General features: G+C 37.9%; 1 protein-coding gene across 4 annotated transcripts in view; it reads right to left on the bottom strand.

The window, feature by feature from the left end:
• thsd7ba (thrombospondin, type I, domain containing 7Ba) overlaps positions 1-16,781 on the bottom strand; it is a 385,534-nt gene that overhangs the window by 24,721 nt on the left and 344,032 nt on the right. For all 4 annotated transcript variants that reach the window (XM_067443589.1, XM_067443591.1, XM_067443588.1 and 1 more), the window contains 3 exons: positions 5,176-5,309; positions 4,897-5,050; positions 2,143-2,284 (listed from right to left, as the gene is read on the bottom strand). In XM_067443589.1, coding sequence (XP_067299690.1) covers positions 2,143-2,284; positions 4,897-5,050; positions 5,176-5,309 — 430 coding nt within the window. The remainder of the gene's footprint in view (positions 1-2,142; positions 2,285-4,896; positions 5,051-5,175; positions 5,310-16,781) is intronic.

Below are 16,781 nucleotides of genomic sequence, written 5' to 3'. Positions count from 1 at the left end.
AATGATGACCATTTTTTATGTAAATGCATTTTAACATTATAAGTGCACCCCAAGAAACATCATAAAACAACGCAGTTCATGACCTCTTTAAAAAAAATTGTACCAACCCTAATCTTACTAACTTTTGAGTGATAGTGCAGTTTTCGTAGAAGTATGCAAATTGCGATTAAGCTAATGGCTATAAAACGCCAAAGTAGAGTAGTGAGAATCACTGTGATCTGAAGGCAGAAGTTGGGCCGTCTTTATGATGCTAATCTATCTTTAATCAGTCGGATGGCTTCGAGGAGCGTTATCAGCATTGATATGATCAGCGATTTCATGGTCTCTGTGCAAGAAAGCGCTTATCATCTCATCCATATCTCCATGCTCATTTCCTTCATTAGGGTCTATCTGTAGAATTAGTATCTATCTGCATTATAGGATGATTCTTCATATATGCAGAGGCCCTGGTAAGCTCAATATGGATGACATGGAGTGGCTCCAGGGGATCGGACAATCCAAAGCAGTGGATTTACATCAATTCAGAAGTTCACATTCTCAGTGGAGATGTTAGCGTGAGAGAGCAACATAAAGGAGAGATGAAGAGTACGATCTTAACTGGAAACTCACCCTGGACATCATATCTTATCTATTAAGAACTGCTATGTAAGGCAAAGTGCAGTCATGTTCCCATTAGTGCTAAAGTGGACAGTCTCTCCCAGTACTCAACTGGAAGGTTTCCTTCTATGGGCAGCATAGTCTGATAGGTAAACATCTGGAATGAAGCCCAAAAGATTGCAGGTTAAAACCTTGCAAGGGCAGATCCTTCAGCAATCATCAATGTGTTCTTGATAAAGGCACTTTATCAGATTCCCTTAGACAGGCTGACTTTGTTACTTCTCTTTGTCCTTTTTGCTACTTTTATCAATAGACATACAGTGTGGTCTAAAAGTCCATACTGAGAATGTGGGGTTTAATAACAACATTAATAACACATTAAAACAAGGCTACATTTGTTAACATTACCATGATCATGAACTAGCAATGATAAAAAAAACCTAATTTAAATTAGTCAATTATATTAATATTAATTTATAAAAACACTATTATTCAACACATCATATACTCTCATGGAAATCTGTAACCATTTTACGTTTCAGCACATTAATGGCTAATATGCAAAATGTCTAGTTTTGGTTGCACATTATTTTACAGTATGTGTATTTACAGTGTACTTACCTAAGAACATACTGGGTGATTTAAGGTAACAACAGGGGTTAAAGGTTTAGTTCACCCAAAAATTAAAAATTATCCCATAATTCACTCACTTTCAAGCTATCCTAGGTGTAAATGACATTCTTCTTTCAGGTGAATATATATTTAGAGTTATATTAACATATGACTTAGCTTTATAATGACAGTAAATGACAGCACAAAGTCTGAAGACCAAAAAAGTGCATCCATTCATTATAAAAGGAATCCACATGGCTCCAGGGGGTTAATAAAGGAATTCTGAAGTGAATAGATGGGTTTGTAAATACAGACGGCGGTCAGCCGGAAGCTTCATATTTGACCTCATAACATGTTAAATATGGATATTTTTCTTACAAAAACCAATTGATTTGCTACAGAAGACCTTTATTGTGTGTGCACAGTGTGGAGCACTTTTATAATGCATGGATGCACTTTTTTGGTCCTGAAATTTGGGGCAGCCTTTTACTTTCATTATAATGCTTGAAAGAGCCAGGACATTTTTTTTATATATAACTCCGATTGTATAGTCTGAAAGAAGAATGTCATACACCTAGGATGGCTTGAAGGTGAGTAAATCATGGTATAATTTTCATTTTTGGGTGAACTATCACTTTAAGATTAAGTTTAGAGGTAGGTCTAGAGTTATTACCAAGTCTTTGTAATTACTGTAATAAGTACAAAGTATGTACATGGGAAACAGGACTGTAAAATAAAATGCTACACTAGTTTCTGTTAATAAAACAAGCAGCTTTGTCATAATTACAGCTACAATACCAACATTTTCTTTGAGTAAAAAAGGTTGAAAACCATTGCTTTAGAATGTGCTGTTTAAGTGAACTTTTCATGCAACAGTAATTAGATGCCAATGCCATGCTCAATGTTGTGTCAAGCAGAATGAGAGAAACCCACTGGAGACATTGTAGTGATAATTGAAGCAGGTGCCGTTGAGTTTGCAGGACTCTGTCTGGTTACTGTCTGGACACGCTCTGTCCGCCACCGGGGGGCGCAGCATGTGTCTCGTCCTCATCCTCGCTGTGCTTTCGTCACATGGCTACAAATAAATACATTTAAAATGTAAAGGTGGGCTTTGACACAAAGTACATCAAAGTCTAAACAAAGTCTATTTTAAAAGTGCATATACATAGAAAAGCTGAGAAATACTGCTGTGCTATACTGGCTGAATTGTGAAAACAAAACAAAAGAACCACAGCAGTCAGGCAGCCACATGGTCTTGCAATGCTAAGTGCACTGTTAGAAGCTGTTAGGCTGCAGGCAGCAACTAATCTGCATCTCCATCACTGTCAGAAGCTAATGAGACCCTTTAAACGGCTAGCTGGCCACGTCCATGTATCTCACTATTGTGGAGGGTTATCATCAGCATGAGCTCTATTCGCCTAGTGCCATATATCTGTGCACCCAGGTTTTTGGGGAACATTTCATAATTATGTAAAACTGAAACCAATTAACCAAGCTCAATCACCGAACATTGGTGTTTGACATGTTCGCCGCGCTGCCCGAGCGCTTTGACAAAGTGAAGAGAACAAACATTGCTTGGAACTGAGACCGTACAAGGTAGAATTGCAATATAATGCGATTAGCGTAGAGACCAAATTATGCTGAAATGGCTTGGCAGTCTTGTGTAGGTTGGGCCGAGCCAGGATAACTCCGGTTTGTTTCTGATTAGTTGAGTGCGAACTGAAGAGCTGTTTGCACTTCAATGAGTCAGTGGCCCGATGGCAAATTGTATCTAGGGTAACTTTTTATGCACAACATTAATTAGAATAACAAATGCTTCATTACTACTGGAGGTTCATCTGCATACTGATTTCACTTTTCTCCATATTCACTGTTTGAAATTTCGCCGCAGGAACTCTAGAGAACTGTATGAAGATTTGACTTGCGAGGCAGCATGAATGTGAAATATTCAAATGGATGCAAAACATCTCGACACTGCCTTATGTCATGGTAAGAATGAATCTTGCAAAAAAATATACTGTAAAACATATCTGCTCTTAATTCCCAGCAGAAATGATCTCTCAAGAGGCATATTTTTATGAGCTCATAAACACCAGTGCATAATTTATTTACCTACAAAAAGTCAACACGGCAATCTTGCTGAAAACAGCTTAGAGCATAATGAATCTCTATACTAGTTTATTCTGGTCAAATGTTAGTGGAACATGACCACAGTTAATGTTAATGTGGTAGTTAATCTACACCTGGGTTAATCTGCTGGGATACATGCGTGAATATCAGGATAACTGACTTGAGACAGAGATGCATACATTATATTGGTACCAGTTTGGTCTGATAATGGAGATCAGTATTGGTTGATATATTTTATTAACATTTATACTACAGGATTGTCGAATGCTTTGACTGGCTGGTGAAGACTAAGGTGTGGAATTATTTTTCAGTAAATGCATTGCTAAAGTAGTTTCAGGCAGAACTCGAACCGCATTGCAGTTCAATATCAATTCGCCAAATGATTTCAGATATTTCAAAGGTCCTTACAGCCTGCACCAGCAAATGAACCGACACTTACCAAGCAACTATATATAACATACAATAGGAAATGACAAATATTTCCATGTTTTTCTCATAAAATTACATTTTAAAAGCATTCTGTTTCTCTCTCTCTCTCTCCCATACACATCATACACATATAGTACAATCACGCTCCCACACATGGAAACATAAAAGCACACAGAAACTTGCGGTCAGCGCTGCCCCGCAACTTTATCAGCAAAATTGTTTTCGCAGCTAAAAGGCTATATGACATTTTTCAGTGGTGAGGTAACATTGCTGATTTTGAAAAAGTTAAACTTATGCTTTTACCATTAGTAACAATGCTACTGCCAAACACTGATTAATTAAATTACTTTTAATAGTAAATAATACTTTTAAAATGAAGGATGCATTAATTGTTACAAAAGATATTCATTTCAAATAAATGCTGTTCTTTGGAACTTTTTATTGCTAAAACAATCCTGAAAAAGTATCACGGTTTCAACAAAAAATATTAATCAGCACTGATTAATTTAACATTGGTAATAATAAGAAATGTTTCTCATTTTATTGTAACACAAGTCGCTTTTCCTCCGTCGGACAGAACGGTTCTAAGAATGGCAAGGAACAGTTATGTTTATTTTCCATTTGAGCCTGGTACAGCATGGCATGGCTACAAACAGTTCTCTGCCCAGAATTGGTGCTGGTAGAATGCTTGTAGTGACAACACCTGATGTATTTATATTACATTCCAAAGAACTCCGTTATCAGCCTCACAGTGGAAAATTAAACATATCCGTACCATCTGGGCTGGATCGACATGGTTAAGCAATGAGAACAGTTTGGCCCGGCAGTGGAAAAATGGCTACTCTTTCATAATCACTGATTTTACAATATTTTTTAAATAAATGTGGTCTTGGCAAGACTTTTAAAAAACATTAAGAAATCTTACCAACCCCAAACTTTTGAACAGAAGTGTAAATATATGCTATTTATTTGGCTAATCTGCTTATTGAGCTGTTAGTTTTAAGTCTCCAAAAAGTGTGCAACATTTTTTTTGGGCCTCTGTATGCTGGTCTTGTGCAGCTCACAATGATGCTGAATTTTTAAAATTGTGCTTTCAGGATATAGCACAAGACAAAAAGGACGACTTACTATTGAACAGGTGCTCCATTGACTCCACTGGGACATCACACAGTCATCAGGGCATGGCAGGACGCAGGTCTGAGCTTGGGGAGGGAGTTCTTCCTGGTCACACAGGGTCTCATTCACACTGCTAACCGAATCCCCACTACCACGCCTCACACACCTGTCACACAGAAAGAACAACAGAATGAGGATGTGGAGGACAAGGGTGGCAGACCGGAGTGGGTCATGACCCCTAAGAGAAGCATCTGTGATAGGGTTATTCTGTAAGAATGTGTCCTTGCTCACCGGATCTTGCGGCTTTGGACACCCTCTCCACAGGCCGGCAGCTCGTCCACTGCGTTGATGGTGCAGACTGACCAGGGGTCTGTGACCCACTCGTACTGACCACACTCGCTTCGACAGGGTACAGCCTCATACACCTACAGACACACAGAGGCAGCCATAATGAAACAATTACAGCAAAATTCATTTATATCTTGAAGCTTGCATGGTTTATTTCACACATCTGTGTGGTTAACTCGAACCAGAAAAGCTGGAATATATTGAAAAAAGATATCTAAGAAATCTCTTTTATATTTATGAGATTCCCTGTAGACGTTAGTCAGAGTAGACACCATCTCTAATCTGATGCAAACAAAAACAAAGCTGTGAAGGATGGAAGTACAGTCTGTTCAAAAGTCTTCTAGTAATAACTTTATCCGCTTCTTTATCAGCCAACATCACCTAAGCTGGAAAAAAAGGTTTGCCAATAAGTCCCACCAGGATTTACATTTTTACCTGATTTTTTTCAGCCCCAAATGTCTAAATTTGCTGTGGCTTTTCTCAAAAATTGCAGTGACATTAGCACCATTTTTGTGTTGATTTGCATTAAAAATCCACCAATAATCACTATGTATTTATAAAATGAATATTACTGACAGTAAGCTTACTTAATATAATCAATTGTTATTCTCTATTTTTGTAATATTGTTTTAGTAATTCTTTCACTAGTACTGTGAGTAACTGTATTCATTTAAGTCTACTGTATTTTCTTTCACTTCATCTACTGGTGAAATCATTATGAGGACTAGATTCATTCACATTATATTCAGTATTATACTGTATATAGAAACAATGAACCTCGGTTGATAAACGCTAATTTTTTCCCCTGCTGTACTGAAGATGTTCATGCAGTTTTAAAGTGAACAGGTTGATACAACACTAGAAAAGTGATTAATGTTTGGTAATATCACTTAGGAATATTACTTACAAAATCAGAAGCTTTCCTTTTACAACATCTTTATTCAAACTATTTAGTGCACAAATAGTGCACCATTTGTTTGAATTTGCATTAATTATTGCGTTCGCAAGATCACAAAATTCTGGAGGAACTAGACAGCAGCCAAATATAGCTCGATCTTTAAACTCCATGGTTTGTTTGAGGAGGAAAATAGTCCTCCACAATCGACTGTTAACGTGGATTCAGGTTTGGCCTCACGAAATACCCCCTTTTCACGATCCCGTCAATTTCTTTTCCACAAAATCAAGCCTTGCAAACATTACAATTGTTGTATTCTTTTTCTGTTATAGAAGTCAAATGGTTTGAGAGTGCCTCATGATGTTGTCCTCAGTCTCTCACAGTATCGATTTCATTTACGTCAACAGTGCATCTATCCTGATTATGCTAATTTCTTCAGGTTATAATGATGCTGATGAGAGAGGCTTCCATCAGGCTTTTTGATGAGATGCATGTACTGTACTCTCCTGTTTCTTAACTTCAGTAGGCATGATTTATTCACAAATGAGTCCAGAAGCCAGACACTGCAGTTACAAAATCCTTTGCAGTAAAACCAACAAACCCTGTAACAAAACGGCTTATTAAAACACAGTGAACAACTGAGACTGTACATTTATAGCTTCCTCCCGACGGAGATATACACGCCCTAAACACACCCTCTCGAAATATCCCATCTGGCCCTGCAGCTGCTAAAAGCCCCATCAGCTCTCTCCTCTAGTCTCCTCTCGTCTCTCCTCGTCTCCTCTCCTCTCTTCTAATGAGTGTCATTGCATTTTCAATTACAATAATCAAATGATTGTTAAGACGATGCTCAAGATGTGAGAAGTGAGTGAAAAGATGATGAATGAAATGGGCAATAAATCTACTGAAGCATTAAAAAGGGGTAATTTCATTAACATAGACAAATATCAAGCTCCACAAACATGACAATATCAAGAAATGAAATTGCCACGATAAGAAACAACCATTAATGCAGCAGCACTCATGAGCAGCAGCAAATGATTTTATTTAAAAGCAATTAATGGGGAAAGTCAGTTTTACAGCGTGCCTGACACTTTTCCTAGACAGCTACCATAAACAGCCAACCTGTCATATGACTTTTACAATGCAAAGGCGGCGCTCGGTTATAACACATTAAGGAAAAGCTCCCATCTGTTCTTTAAATAGCATAGGATTATTTCCTCCTTCACGGCGACTTTCACTGCCTAGCTTTCAAGCGGAGATAATATTTGAAGAAAAATAAACCACCTATGCAGCTCGCAGGTCAGTTCCTGTAACCTCTTGGAGGATGTAGGTACTCCGGACCGGATAATGAAGTCCCCTGATCCTTCTCAAATGTCAGTCGAAGGGCCAGAGACGACATGAAAATGTACTTCATACTAATTCAAATCTCAGTCAGCCCATGATCAAAATACACTTGTGCTCCTATTATTCGGAGGACGGCTGGGGCCACGGAGGCTAGCGGGGGCAGTGGGGTTAACAGATGCACAGGGAGAAACACAGAATGAGGCACTGACCTGAGCCTTTGAAGATGTCCGTATTAGCAGTGCATGCCAAGCAAAGGAGAGAGAAGAGAAATGATATATATATTAGTTTTGAGTTTTAACTTCTCCTGTGCAGTAGCTTATAGCTTTCTGGACTAACTAACCTTCAACAGATTATAAAGTACAGAGGAAATGTAATGCAGCTTGTCTGACTTTGTCTCTCTGTGTGTAATTATGTTTATATGAGGGATGAAGATGAACAGAGTAATGTATACGGTAAGCTGACAGATTGAAAATATAATTAACTTTCTAAATTCAATCAATAGTAAATAAAGCGCTTTACACTAGAGGGGAATTTAGCTGACCAGAACTTAAAATTCAGTATATTCCGTATATTATTTCCCGCTTGATGTGCCGTTCCTACAATTGGACATATACAGGGACACATAAGCCACACTTAAAATGTATCAATTTTATTGCATTAGTGGCCAACTATTCAAACCAAATGGGAATTATAGAAATTAAAACTATAATATACAAGAAAAAACACAAGTTGGAATTACAAAATCAGTAGATATATTGTTTAATATTAAGACAAAATGTATTGTGATACTTTCACTGTTAATGTTATAAACTACATCAGGGGTTATTCTGCTAGTACACTTGAAGAGAACTGACGAAACTGTGTTGAGAAAAGGATCATTTTTATGCAGATGACAATTAGTTTGACATTTTGTATCTAATGCAAATAATTTAAAGGGTAGTTTAAAGGTAGTTCACTCAAAAATGCAATTTCTGTTAATTACTCACCCTCATGTGTCGGACTCGGAACACAAACGAAGAAATCCGAGATGCTCACGTGTACAGCATCGCCGGAAGCGCTGCACTGTGTTTACTACATGAGCACCATACTAGAGCACCATATATATAATGACCGATCGTTTTGCTAGATAAGACCCTTTTTCATCGTCTGGTATTGGTTAAAGTCCTTTGAAGCTGCACTGAAACTGTCATTTGGACCTTGAACCATTTGGTGCCCATTGAAGTCCATCATATGGAGAAAAATCCTGGAACTTTTTCATCAAAAACCTTAATTTATTTTCGACTGAAGAAAGAAAGAGATTGACATCTTGGATGACATGGGGCTGAGTAAATTATCAGCAACAGTTTATTTATAAGTGAACTAATCATTTAAGGTTGAACCAGGTGAGTCACATAAACTATTTTAACAATGTTTTTACCTTTCTGGCCCTTGAAATTGGTTATGACCTTGCTGTCTATAGGGAGGTCAAAAATGCTTGGATATTATCAAAAATATCTTAATTTGTGTTCCGAAGATGAACAAAGGCCTTACGGGTTTGGAACGACACGAGGGTGAGCAATTAATGATATAATTTTCATTTTTGGATGAACTAACCCTATAATTTTTGTTTGCAGTGTCCAAAAGGAGTTTCAGGAGGCTGAAATACCAAGAGGAAATACAGGTGTGATTATTATTATTATTTTGTATATATTCGAAATGTAGATTTTGATATTCAATAATTAATATTACAAAATAATTAAACATTCAAATAAAAAATATTCCAGATTTATTGATTATATTATATCATCTAGACTTCAAAGATAGAACTTATTATGTTATACTTTTAATATCTAAATTTAAAATAATATATCATGTAAAGTTAAACTAAAATCATATCTTTCATACATACAGTGTGTATTGGCTAAGGGAAAATTACTTGTTAAAGAGACAAACATTTGTCAAGAATTCTAGGTCAAAGCAATGCTAAAAGAGCACAATGCAAACACTGAGCATGACATCCACAGTGCATGTAATATATGCACACACCCACATACACCAACACACAGAGCCCTAGCATGAGAGCCGCGTTTACACCAGCAGCAGAGACAGCAGTGGTAAGCCTGGCAGGCAACTCTCAGCTCTATAAATCTCTTTGAGTGTCACAGCCTGACTCAAACTTCAAACAGATTGGGCCATTACTGTCTCCTGGCCCCTGGAATCAGACAAAACAATCAGGGTACATTGAAACATAGGGAGATAAATGCTACCTCAGTGATGGCTTCTAATACACTTACGATGATGTTCTGATATTGAAACGCTGATACTGGGAAAAATAAAAGGATGAGATCGTAGGATGTACCTGTAGGCAAAAGGGCCCAAAACATATTTGTCACAGTGTCACGACCTACTGTACTCACACTTAAAACAATATTTTAGGATATTATATGTATATTTAACTGACAGCTGCACATAAAATATCTGCGAAAAATTCAATGGGATGGGACAAGCAACACTTTTGTTTTTAAACAAATGCGTCAACATTTACTCGGCCTTCTGTTGTATGACTTCTGTGATTCTTGTAGAAGTATGAGAGATTTGAGAATGATGGAAGATGTCTAGATTTTGAGTTTGATTTCCTTTTGATTTCCTGCACAATGCTATTATGGCTTCTGAAGAGTTGAAACATGGCCCGAGTTATATCGACTTTACTTTTATGGTGTTTTTTGGAGCTTGACAGTCTGACCACTGTATTTTTTTCAATGCATTGGAAAAAGCTAAAAAAAAAAAAAAAAAAAATCTCCCAGTCATGTCAAAGTGAAATTGTACAGTATAACTAAAGTTTGCTGTCAGTATTTCTTTATTTTTAAAGGAATTTATACTTAGTTTTTTCAGTAAGCATGCATTAAACTATTAAAAAGTGTCAGTAAAGCCATTTATAATATTACAATGATTAAAAATTAAAGGCATTCATCACAGAATCTTTAAAATAATAATAATAATAATAATAATAAAATCTTACCGACCCCAACAATGTATTAATAGATTTCAAAGTAAATATACCGAAAATAGCGCCTTTAAAAATCCCTAGCAAGCAGCCAGTGACAAGACATGATTAGGAAAAAACCCCCGCTTCTAAAGATGTTTAATCAGAATGAGCAAATTCCATTGCCCTCTGACAGGCACATATTTAAATATATCCCATAATCATGGGTTAGGTAAATTGAGGGTGAGTAAATTATTAACTATTACTTTAAACTCTATGAAACGATCTCAGTACAAGCAAAATTGTCTTGAATGGAATGATACTAGTATAGTGGATTATTTACAACCACCAACTTAATTATTTTTCATCCATAGCACAATAAATTCTTTGGAACAAGTACTTTTCATACTTTTGTAATTTACTGCAGATTCAAACATTAAGAACAGCTATTTACTGTGCTTTCATTGGATTAACATTCAGAGTTAGATTTCTGACCTTTTTTTTCCAACAGGGGGATTCCGTCGATATCAAATGACAAGTGAGCATTTATTATTTATATTATCACGCAGTTCTCGTTTCGTTATTCTAATTAGTTGATGAAGTGATGGCTAACCTTTGTAACATCGCTAAACACTGCAGGCCATCTGGATTGCAGGAGGACTTTCACAAAGCTGGAAAGACTCCAAGAGCAAATTGAGCACCACACCACCAGGGACCAAACAATATGCATTATCAGAACGACTTTGTGATGCAGAAGAACATCAGAGGAAGAACAAGAGTGTGAAAACTGATCACATGGGGTTTACATCTTTTTACTGACGCACGTCTTCAAAAATCTGCTCATCTTCTCAGCCTGCCTGTTTCCAGCTACAATCGGGTCTGTTGTTGACTGTTTTTTGGTGTCTCTGTTCTTTGTTCACAAATATTTTCTGAAACAATATTTTCTCAAAAAAAATGTACACTATGAAACCACAGTTCCACTCAGGTCTCCTGACTTAGGGCCAGATTTACAAAACAAATTAGCATGAGAGAGACATTTTTAGATATGGATTAAACAAGCCCTTGCGCTCTGAACTGCCAGGGGAAAAAGTTCACCTTTCCCTGATCCAGTATATCGACCATGCTCTTCTGATGAGTGTTTCTGAACTTCCTGTACCGCCATGGTCTGCTGAACTTCTTGCACCGCCCATGGTCCCTTGAAATGCCTACATCGTCATGACCCAGGTCTGCCCATGCTCAGCCTTGCCGATCTGAACGCAAATAGAGCGTCAAAATCGTGTCTACCAAACGCGTCTAGTTTGGCGCGTGAAGATTTTGAATCAATTCGCGCGTCCGCAGTGACACACATAGAAATCGAGCATTTGAAGCGAAATAGACGCATGTTCAAGGTGCTCCATGATTAAAAATGTGCCATAAAACACCACTCTGCCTCTTTTCATTTTCATAAAGAAAAATATTAAGCATTAACAGCCACATAAATGTGGTTTAACCAAACGCATTAACGTTACCTGGATTACCTGGATGTTCACTGCATGTATATTTTTATATACTTAAAAATATAAAGTTATGAAACTTCACTTTGCCCTCAGTCAAAATGTTTTGGTAGGTGACAATAGATTCATCAGACCACAGATCGCCCATTAGATGTACACAAGACAAATTATATCATGTTTAACCACTACAGAGACATCCAAGCGAATTAGGCAGAATCACGTCCATCGTGCCGCGCGAAATGCGTCTAACGCGACGCAGGACCTCCAGACGCGAGTCAACACGCCTTTACATTGACTTAACATGGAAATAATTTACTCCAGACGTTCTATTTACGTTCGGTGTGAATGTACCTTTAGAGGGGAATATGTATTGCCTAGTGTCTTGGTGCTTCCCTTGTTTGTGTCATGTGATCCTGCCATGTGCTCCCTTTTCTTGTGTTCTGTTGGCATGTTCTGATTGGTTCATTGTTTCATTGTTCACAGGTGTCCCTTCTCTTGTCATTGGTAGTCTGTGTATTTAAAGGGGTGATGAACTGAGAAATCAACTTTCCCTTGAGCTTTTGATACATAAAAGGTCAAGGTAATATAAGAATATCCTGCAAGTTTTAGAGCTGAAAAATTCCTTGTTAGAGAAAGAAATGCTTTCATAGACACCAGGCCCAGAAAACGATCGTGTGCGCATCTTGATGTCGTCATGTGGTGAAAATACCTCTACAGAATAATAAGCACATGTAATTCAGTAGCCCCGCCCACCGACTCATGGAGCTGTTCGGATCACGCTAGCCAGCAGCAATAAACATGCCGAAGAAGATAGCAAAGATATTGCGCTACTCCTGGTTGTGGAAGAACACAGTCGCAGTGTCCTTCGGATCATAATATAAGGAATGTGTGATACTTCATTTATTTTTAATGAAGTTCCAGCTCACGCGGGGAAGACATGTACGTGTGTTCACTTTATTTCACTTTGGAATTGTTTCAAAAAAAAAAATCTGAGGTTTAGCTGGATTTGCACACGCTGGATGTGCCTTCTATATGGGATCCGACTAGAATTGTGCAACAAACTTACGTGAGTAAAATTAATTTTTTTATATGTAATAGTAGACCCGGGGCTATGCATTTTCCAGACTGGTTACCAAAACGTAAGCCCGTCGGCAGGCCGGTTAATCTAAAATAGTGAAATAATATTCCTTTCTTGATCTGGGCGTGTGTGTGTGTGTGTGTGCAGGGTTCACGCTTATATCGACCGATTGTGCGGGCCAAGTAATAATATTCCATTACAGAAATAATATTACGATCAATCGCAGGTGGATGAGAAAGAAATCATTGTGTTTGTTTGATAAAGACGTTTACGAGACCTGTGATCGAGAGAATCAATCTGGTTGCCGCTTTCAAAACAATCCCTCCCTCATGTGAACTGACAGGAGAGCTGAAGCTCAATAAAAATGCAAATCTTCTTCAATCCTAGCCGTGGGCGTTTACTTCAAAGTTTCCAGTGCGGCACGCCCATCAAAACCCAGCGTTCAAGAGAGTGTAAGCGCTCAAAACCAGTGTAGAAAATAGCCTATTACTTATTAGTTATGATGTTTTTGAATGTAAAAACCACACAAATGAGGCAAAAAAAAATGACATGCGCACGATATAGCCTACGAGACCGGACTCCTTTATGTATATATTAGTGACGTAATGACACAAAGATGAATGTTGGAAGATCATTATTTCCTATGGAAAGCTACCAGTGCCACTTAAATTATAAGACAACATCACAAGCTTACCGTTGTGAATCTGGTTAAGATAAGGAGATCGTCTTGAACACTGGCTGGTTATGTACTTGCTCGAATTGATTTCTGATTATTATTATTTTTACCCTTTAAATACTTTTTATATGCTTTAAATACTCCCCTCTCATAACTTTTGCGTCTAAAAGAGAAACTCCTACAAGTGCATATGCAATAAGGTCAGCCACAAAAATATCCATCCATGCCTTTTCAGTGCTATTTTCTTTTACTGCGCTTTTACTGTCTTTAGTAAATTCTGACAGTATTTTTTTGATGCCAAAAGAGGGTTTTCTATGACACAAGATGTTAGTAAATCTGGCCCTTATCGTCATGAACTCGAGAGGTTTAAGGTATTGCTGTGCTGCCACATTTGATTTTAGGCTCTGTATACATGAGTAGATCTTTGATTTGATTTGATTTAAGAGTAAATATCCATTTCAGTTTTGCTATGCACATCATACAAAGTGATTAAATTGCTTCAGAAGACTTCAATTTAATTACTGAAGTTTGAAATGCGCGTTCTTGACATGTCTTCATTCTCCTGTGGCTCCAGAGTCAGCCAATGCCACAGATGATGGGAACGCAAACGGATAGCTTTCTACAGGTTTTAGAAACCTCCTTGGTGACATTACCTTGTGCGAAAATCACAAACAGATTTCACCTGCCTTGGTTGTGTGGAAATAAATAAAGATTCGATGACGCTAATGTAATGCTAGCATTGTCACTCCAAGCAAGGAATCTTTCACCCTTTTATGCCGCCTCTTGTTAAAATGTTCTCTGATTATAAATGAGTCTAAGAGCAATTCGAGCTCACAGGATAAATAACAGCTCCTCTGGCATCAAACGCATTTGAGAGTGTGTGTGAGAGAAACGCTGTGGGCCACTCATTAATGAAGTGAAGCAGCTTTTGCCCAAATCAAAACATCAATCTCCAAAGACCTCTCTGCTAAACAAACAAGTCAACAATTTGACAGGGAGTATCAAAGCATAACATCTCTTTCGCCCAGTCATTCCATTCAGCGCAAATACAGTACATTTTCCCACAGTTGGAAATGTCAGATATACACGCAAAGCCTAAATGAAAAACGTATTGATTTTGTTATATTCGATAAAGGAAGCTGTGATTGTTTCAGCATGGGGGCAGAGCACTGCAGTTATGGCCATAACCGGCAAGCAGCAACATATTTTGCCCAACATGCACTTGAAAATTGTGACACATATCATCATCTGTAAGTGGCTGAACTCTGCACCAATTATGGAGGCAACAGTGTGGGAGAGCGCAGCTTTTGTCTGCTTATTGCCACTCTTGTTTCCAGTTAACAAAAGAAAATGTCACACACTTTTAACCGGTCACTCTCAAGAGCCTTCCTTTATATGAACCCCCAATCTGACAGATTTATACAATCACACCAAGGGCAAACAGACTCCAGAACACTCATCATAACAGACATCAGATTGAAGAGTCACAGTTATACCACAACAGACAACTGCTTTGTCATACAGGTGCTACACACAACCCTTTTTACGAGACTATTTCTAACAGGGTTGGGGAAAAAATGAACTTAAGAAATGGTTCTCTTTCATTTTATGATTATGAACTGAATTGGCCACAACACACAATATGCTAATTAGGATTTGGAATGACTAGAAGAGGAATTTACTGAACTGTAACGGAAACAAACTCACAGTTAAACAACAGATAGATTTCACTAGTCAAGCAAGTTCTGCAGTACACCATAATTATATGATTAAACTTGACAAATTATGCCTATTTATTCCCTGATATGTAGAATACACCTTTGTTCTGATTAGACTTATTTCTCCAAACCAAGTTCAACAGTGTCAAAAGATCACAAGTCACAAAAACTTAGAATTTTGAAATTAACTGCATCAATAAATGTCTATAAAATTGTCTTTACTACAAGTACTTTAATACAAATAATATTACACGTTATAGCAATTAATTAAATATAATTAAATTAAATAAATAATATAATTTCTTTATACTACCCTTCAAATGTTTGGGGTTGGTAAAATTTTGTAAACGTTTTATTAAATCTCTTTTGCTACCTACATACACTTTATTGCAAAAAGTATTGGGACACCCCTCCAAATCACTGAATTCAGGTGTTTCAATCACTTCCATGGTCAAAGGTGTATGAAATCAAGTACATAAGGAACACAGACTGCTTCTACAAACATTTGTGAAAGAATGGGTAGCTCTCAGGAGCTCAGTGAATTGGCAACTAAGCAACAAAAAGGGTAGGCCACGTAAAAATAACATAGCAGGGTAAGCGCACGCCAACTTTCTGCAGAGTCAATAGCTACAGACCTCCAAACTTCTTGGTGTGGCTTTCATATTAGGTCAAGAACAGTGCATAGAGCGCTTCATGGAACAGGTTTCCATGGCCAAACAGCTGCATCCAAGCCTTACATCACCAAGTGCAATGCAAAGCGTCGGATGCAGTGGTGTAAAGCACGCCGCCACTCTAGAGCAGTGGAGAAGTGTTCTCTGGAGAGACAAATCACTCATCTCTGTCTGGCAATCTGATGAACGAATCTGGGTTTGGCCATTGCCAGGAGAACAGTACTTGCCTATCTGCATTGTGCCAAGTGTAAAGTTAGGTGGAGGTGGGATTATGGCATGTGCTTTTTTTAGAGGTTGGGCTTGGCCCCTTAGTTTCAGTGAAAGAAACTCTTAATGCTTCAGCATACCAATAATTTTTTATTTATTTCATGCTCCCAACTTTGTGGGAACAGTTTAGGGATGGCCCCTTCCTGTTCCAAAATGACTGCACACCAGTGCACAAAGCAACGTCCAAAAAGACATGGATGAGCGAGTTTGGTGTGGAGGACCACTGTCATGACCTCAACCCGATAGAACACCTTTGGGATGAATTAGAGCGGCGACTGCGAGCCAGGCCTTCTTATCCAAGATCTCACAAATGTGCTTCTAGAAGAATGGTCAAAAAATCACATAAACACACTCCTTAAACCTTGTGGAAAGCCTTCCCAGAAGAGTTGGAGCTGTTACACCTGCAAAGGGTGGGGCAACACCATATTAAACCCAACAGATT

The sequence above is a fragment of the Pseudorasbora parva genome, chromosome 5, assembly GCF_024679245.1.
Source record: "Pseudorasbora parva isolate DD20220531a chromosome 5, ASM2467924v1, whole genome shotgun sequence".
NCBI lineage: Eukaryota > Metazoa > Chordata > Actinopteri > Cypriniformes > Gobionidae > Pseudorasbora > Pseudorasbora parva.
Note: the sequence above shows the minus strand (reverse complement) of the source record. Positions and strands in the feature narration are given on the sequence as shown.